This window comes from Oreochromis niloticus, linkage group LG18, assembly GCF_001858045.2.
Source record: "Oreochromis niloticus isolate F11D_XX linkage group LG18, O_niloticus_UMD_NMBU, whole genome shotgun sequence".
NCBI classification, from domain to species: domain Eukaryota; kingdom Metazoa; phylum Chordata; class Actinopteri; order Cichliformes; family Cichlidae; genus Oreochromis; species Oreochromis niloticus.
Window position 1 is genome coordinate 10,571,425 of NC_031982.2, and position 6,752 is coordinate 10,578,176.

The window sequence follows — 6,752 nt, forward strand, 5'->3', positions numbered from 1 at the left end:
ACATTGCTTCAGTGTCTGGGTTAAAATGCACCAACCGGCCAGTCGTTGCTGGGGTGTTTTGGTAGCTAGATGGTTTACTTCGTGTGCAGGTTTAAAGTCTGATGGAAAGGAAAATTGCATTTTAATGAAGCTGGACCTTTTGTATTGTAGATATCAGCAGTTTGTGGATGACGTCTTTAGGTATAATGTCTATGTATGACAGCTTGTGCACAAAGTTTTGATTAATAAATAAAAGCAAAATAAAATGTAAACACTCAAAAGATGTTTGAATGTCTTGTTAATATGTGTGTTGACATCCTCTTTGTCCACACTATCCACTGTGCTCAAATTTATACTATTATAGCTTCATCACAGAGACAAACACTAAGATTTACTCCCACATAACACTTTGGGTAAATCCAACCACCAGTTGTCTGCATCTGCTTAATTTGATTTGCCTTAATTTGAATTCCCAGTTCCTCTTCTATCAATCATACGGAGAAAACACACACAATCATTTCCACAAAATGTAATTTAAACTTATTTCAGCTTTAAATTGAATTGAACTTGTTCATTTTCTATTTTTGTATGTAATGAATCCTCAGTGGTGTTCTAATGCTGTCTGGCAGCATGTATGGTATTATGTGATGGTAGTGATGTATATATAGTTAGATCTGTTAGAACTGTTTTCAACGAGATCACGTGTTTTTGTCATTTAAAATTGTGAATGTAGTTTTATTTTATTTTATTTTTTCCGTGTACCATTTTCAGTACAGGAAAAACTTGAAAGGTTTGAAGAAACATGTCTCTAAAGCATGTAGAAATACAACTCCCACAATTCAACGAATTAAAAAAAAAACTTCGCGCATGCGTTCTCGATCTGGGCCATTATTTTGTCCTCCTCAAGCTTCAATTGAACAACGGGCTAAGCGCTTCTTGAAATGAATTAATTATTAATTCACGGAAAGAGCTATTTTTCCCCTCTGTTTCGGACCACCGATACTCATGGAGTCTCTCGGTCAGTAGCTCGGCTGCTCAGTCCTCCGTTTTACCCGGAGGCCGAAAACAGTGCGCGGAGTGACAGCCCCGTTAAAGCCAGGAGACTGGGTGTTTATCTAGTTGGCTAGCCAGCCTAGCTAGCTTCCTAGACAGCTACGAGGGGAGGAAAAACCCGAAAGGACAATTTATTGACTATTGGAAGACAGGACTGTGGCCGTCCCTCTCCCGTCCAACCAGCCGAGGGGATGGCACACCTTCGAGACATGCAGAACCAGGTAGAGAAATGATCTTTTCTCCAACTGTCACCTCCCTGCTTCTTATCCAAGACAAGCCGAACCCCCGATGCTTCTCAGGCTTTCCATGAATAACCTGGGTGGTGGGCTAGGCCATAAAAGCAAGTGTTAGTATCCACAGATGTGAATTTATGTATATATAATGTTCTTGCCGGTGGCGCAGTCAGGTGTACAACTGACAAAGCCATCAACAAATGACAAATATGTAATAATAATCTCTGATCTTGTATGAGTGTGTAATAACATTTTATTTTTTCAGAGTTGGGCTTTTAGAGTTGAGTCTTAATTACTAAGATACTCAATATTTTTTAAACTTAGTGACTTCTTTGAAGGCGTCTTTGTTCGCAAATCATTGCTCATTTCCTGCTGTTATGGAAAGACAAAACCACTGAACTTTCAGGAGTCACACTTCTTAAATTACATCCTGGCACAAAGCTCGATCTAGAGTCTAGGTAATTATAAAGGGATGTGACTGAATAGATGGGCACTGGCATAGATAAGAAGGTTAATTATAAATCATATTTTATATTTGGGCAGTGCATGCAAACACTATAATATGGAGATAAGGGACAACTGTGAACATCTCTTCTGTGTTGAGACTCGCCCACTCATAAACACACACATTAAACTACGGGGGGCTATCACCGTGGTATATACTCTGTACTTAAATCCTTTTGCTCTCACTGGGCCAGAATACTCGGTTGGACCCTGAGGAGTACTTCACCAAGCAGGAGCGGATCGGCAAGGGTTCGTTTGGAGAGGTCTACAAAGGCATCAACAACCGCACAAAGGAGGTGGTGGCCATTAAAATTATAGACCTGGAGGAGGCAGAGGATGAGATAGAAGACATTCAGCAGGAGATCACGGTGCTGAGCCAGTGCGACAGTCCTTACGTTACAAAGTATTATGGCTCATATCTGAAGGTGAGATAATGTAAATACTGAAGTGACACTTGCAGAGATGATTAAAGATGCAAACACATGCAGTGGTTTGTTCCTTCAATTGTTTCCTCCTGCCATAGGGAACAAAGCTGTGGATTATCATGGAGTATTTAGGTGGAGGATCTGCTCTGGATCTAGTAAGTAGATTTCTATTTTTATGCAGCTTACAAAGTTTTAGACAACTCCTCCAATAGTGCACTTTTCATACTCGAGAAGGAAAACTCATCCTTTTGTCGCACTGTCACCATCCTAGCTGCGTCCAGGGCCTCTTGAAGAAACTTACATTGCTACTATACTGAGGGAAATACTAAAGGGGCTGGAGTATCTGCACTCTGAAAGGAAGATTCACAGAGATATCAAAGGTAATGAGCACTCACTTCAATCTTTACGGTGTTCGGTCCTTTTAAATCAAACTGGTTCATTTTATCCCTTGGTGAAGTTTGTTTGTGCAGATGTGAACCGAGTTATTGCACTCGGGCACAGACCAAAACAGCCGCACATAGACCCTTTGGAAGAGGTTGTCTTGGTGCAGTTCTAAATGAACTCAAGAATAGTTTATTTATGATGTGAATATGTTCCTGGTAGTCGACCCAAACAAACTACCAGGTTACAAGTTTGAGATTTTAAAAAAAAACTTCCTGTAGGTACGTATGCTGTGTAGTCAGGGATGCAGCAAAGTACTAGAGTTGTGCAAAGGTCTGTATGGGCTAGCAGCTATCCGTGAAATGAAAGTAAATTTTACGTATTCTCCAATAGTCTAGAACACAGCACCTTCTTTCTATATTTACACATCTGTCCAGTGAGCGGACTGAACATCCTGATGTGTTTTGTTTTTTTTTCTCTTTGTGAAAAGATACCAAATCATAGGGAAGAACTCCAAGTTTACAAACTCACCAACTATACCAGAGAAAACAAACTATAGGTGTGAACAAACCCAAAGAGTCTCATAGCTGTCAGCTAACACAGTTGTCAAGCTCTACGCTGGTACAAACTCGGGTATAATTCAAAGCTGGTTTATAGCGTACGCTCTTGTGAGTACAAGACTCAATGCTGTGATCCAACGTTTTATGTCAACAACTGAACGCTGTGATAAGAGAGCTGCTGCACAGCCAGCCTTAACCAGATGCTGCAGAGAAGAAGTGCACACACTGAAATATGCCAACAAGCTGTGTACATTTTTAACACCATCTGTGAGCTCGAAATCTCACAACATGCTGCGTGTGCGAATTGTATACACTTTTACATATTCCTGTGTGTGGAGCTTTTTCTGCTCTCTTCTTTCCTTGTTATGAAAGAATGTAACACTTTGTAATTAAGTAATCGCACAAATAAGGAGTTTAAAACTTGGGTGTATTACTTGGTGGGGTGGATTTATTCTCCGTATTATTTGTGTTCTTGTGCTGATTTTCTCCTTTTATCTACAGTTCCTTGTGAAATTGAATGCAGCACTCCAGTCTCCAAAATCTAAAATTAATTATTAATTCATTTTAGATTTCAAAATTGAGAGTTGGCCTGAATAAGCTGTAACAACATTGTTACTCATTATCTCAGATGTTCTGGCCTCATCTTATTTTTAGCACGTTATATTAACCAGACTGCTGTAACAGATACAAAAAGCAGACCCAGATACTTTAGGTTGTATTTTAACTGTCTGTCTTTTCTGCCTTTCTCCCAGCTGCCAATGTGCTCTTGTCAGAGCAGGGTGATGTGAAGCTAGCAGATTTTGGGGTGGCGGGACAGCTGACAGACACTCAGATCAAGAGGAACACATTTGTCGGCACGCCTTTCTGGATGGCCCCAGAGGTCATTAAGCAGTCAGCCTACGACTTTAAGGTGAGCAAACGTTTGTGAACAAGCTGTGTCTACACTGAGAGCATGAAGAGAGATCATTTTGATGTTAACCAACAGGAACTGAATTTTGATGCCTCAAACAACTCTTTATGTCTTTACCCTCCCAGGCTGATATCTGGTCTCTGGGCATCACCGCCATTGAGTTGGCCAAAGGGGAACCCCCCAACTCTGATCTACACCCCATGAGAGTCCTCTTCCTAATCCCCAAAAACACTCCACCCACATTGGAAGGCCCTTACAGCAAACCCTTTAAAGAATTTGTAGAGGCTTGTCTAAATAAAGACCCCCGTTTTGTGAGTAAAACACCAACATACATCAGCATCATACATCTGGTAATAACTGCTGCACTGAGACAAATTGAACATGAATTCTTTATCCTACCAAGTATTTTGGATTAGCATGTCCGGTCCTTAATAGGAATTAGAGATTGTTCTGGTTGTTTCTCAAATATTCCAACATGATCCAACGTGTGCTCTTGAAAGGCGCCAAAACCTTTCTGAGTAATTTGACACTGAAGCTTGCTTTAGCCTGTGTTTGTAGACAACAGCACTCCAGCTTCAAAAAACTATGGGCTGTGTGATATTACCCTTGGTTGTACGATTTTATGCTCCTCATGTTTTTATTCACTACAATATAAAGCACCTTGAGGCAACAGTTGTTGTGATTTGACGCTGTATAAATGGAATTGAATCGAACTGAATTTCTTATCTGCACAGAGGCCAACAGCCAAAGAGCTTCTGAAACACAAGTTTATCACACGTTACACCAAGAAGACAGCTTATTTGACAGAGCTGATTGACCGCTACCGCCGCTGGAAATCAGAGGGACACGGGGAGGAGTCCAGCTCTGACGACTCGGACATGTTAGTCTCAACAACATCACACTTATTTGCATTAACAATCAGGGTGTTTCTGTCAGGGTTTCAGGGGTATGTTTGACTCTTCCTTTCAATCTTTTTCCTCTTTCTGTCCTGTTCTTTCAGGGATGCTGATGGTGACGTAGATCAGTGTCCCATGTGGACCTTCCCCACAGTCAGGCCCACCTCTATGAACAAGTTACAGAAGGGCTACACGCACACAGATTCAGAGGTAAGGCAGACAGAGAGACGGCAACACCAGGTCAAATCTTTTTTTCCTTTCTTACGCTCTGTTTTCTCTTTACAGTCAGGAGATTCTGTGAAAAGGCAACCAAAGTCACAGTGCTTGTCTGCTTTGGTAACACCCACCTTCAGAGAGGTAGGCCATACTGTTGCTTTTTATACAATCTCAGATTAATTTAGACAAAATGTAGTAGTCAGCGTATTTGCTTGACAATTGAAAGGTCACTAGGGTCCAAAAAGAAGGGCGTCCAATTTAAGACTGCCAAATCAAACATGCAGCATTACCTAGTGTGGCGACCCCTTGTGGCAAGGAAGCGGCCGACAGCGGCCTTTAGATTCATTTAGACTGGGCGTCGGCAACCTTCAGCATCAAGAGGCATTTTAGCTCCTGCTAGCAAACAGTTGGATAAAAAAAAAAGAAGCACACACGGGTAACGGGGGACAAACAGGCGGATGACAGATGTAATTGGGAGAGGATAAATCAATATATATAGTATTTGTATCAATAGGGCTACGGTCAACCCTAATTGTAACCTGTGGCTAACGTGAGCCACAGGTTGCTGACCTCTGATTTAGACAGAGGGCCAACATCATGACACCGTGAATCTCTGCCTTGTTTTTTACCATTAACAGGTAAGAGTGAAGTGGGCCTTGTTATGATACTAATAAAAAGCTTGCACCCACAGAACCCGTTTCATTATATTTACTCTAAACAGCAGGAAGTTGGGTTTTTTTCTTTCTTTTTTCTCACTGCACAGCATACTAAATCGTTCCTGTTTGAATTTTCCTTTACCACCAGTTGAAGGAGAAGCGGCGGGCAAGTGGCGGCGGAGTAGGAGCCATTGAGGAACTGGAGAATGCCTTCAACCTGGCAGAGGAGTCCTGTCCGGGCATCTCTGACCGTCTCGTTACACATGTGATGGAGAGAGTGTGCAGGTGATGTACCGCCGTCTCAGCTAGGCTGTTTAATATTGAACAGCAAATACACATTTATCTTATTCTGACCTGCTGCTTCATGTCGTTCTTTTAGGTTTTCTTTAAATGGTAACACCACCCCGTCTTCGCGGTGAAAGCCCTGTTGGATGTAACGTGACCCTTCGACCCTTTTTCAGATCCCCCCCCCCCAAATCCACGCAGCTTCTCAGATAAGGACCACAGACGAATCCCCACCCACCTCCATCCCCTCATACCTGTACACCCTTCCAAGTCCAGCCCCTGAAGAGATCTTTTAATTAGTTATAATTAAATATTTTTACAGTTTTTCTTTATGAGCGGAGAGTATTTAAGACAAAAAAGCCATGACAGTTAGAGCGTTGTGTATACCTGTTAGTGGAAAAAAAACAACTATAATAAAGTCTATGGAAAATGTTCCATTATCTTTGCTGTCATGTCATTAATTTAACTACTGGCTCGTGTTTCTTTTTTATAGAGGACCTATAATACTTTCCTTTATTTTCTGTCATTTATGTGCTGTTACATGCTTGATGCTCAGATTACACTTGGCCAAAGTTTAAGTTTACTGCTCAAAAAGGAACACTTCGTCCTCACAGTATAACACCAAATCACTTCAGGGATATCAACCAGGCCAGG

General features: G+C 41.5%; 1 protein-coding gene across 1 annotated transcript; it reads left to right on the forward strand.

Moving 5' to 3' along the window:
- The first annotated feature begins 845 nt into the window (after nucleotides 1-845).
- stk25b (serine/threonine kinase 25b) lies at nucleotides 846-6,494 on the forward strand. The gene is made up of 11 exons (XM_003437789.5): nucleotides 846-1,253; nucleotides 1,964-2,194; nucleotides 2,293-2,349; nucleotides 2,466-2,574; nucleotides 3,888-4,045; nucleotides 4,171-4,356; nucleotides 4,780-4,925; nucleotides 5,046-5,151; nucleotides 5,227-5,298; nucleotides 5,962-6,098; nucleotides 6,193-6,494. Exons 1-11 carry the CDS (start codon nucleotides 1,224-1,226, stop codon nucleotides 6,230-6,232), a joined length of 1,272 nt encoding a protein of 423 aa, XP_003437837.1. The 5' UTR covers nucleotides 846-1,223; the 3' UTR covers nucleotides 6,233-6,494.
- The last annotated feature ends 258 nt before the right edge of the window (nucleotides 6,495-6,752 follow it).

What these genes read in the sequence shown, in the direction of transcription:
- stk25b (XM_003437789.5), top strand. Translation starts at nt 1,224, where the DNA reads ATGGCACACCTTCGAGACATGCAGAACCAG. An exon ending in ATTATGGCTCATATCTGAAG is followed by an intron (nt 2,195 to 2,292) that starts GTGAGATAATGT and finishes CTCCTGCCATAG; the next exon opens with GGAACAAAGCTGTGGATTAT. An exon ending in TAAATAAAGACCCCCGTTTT is followed by an intron (nt 4,357 to 4,779) that starts GTGAGTAAAACA and finishes TTATCTGCACAG; the next exon opens with AGGCCAACAGCCAAAGAGCT.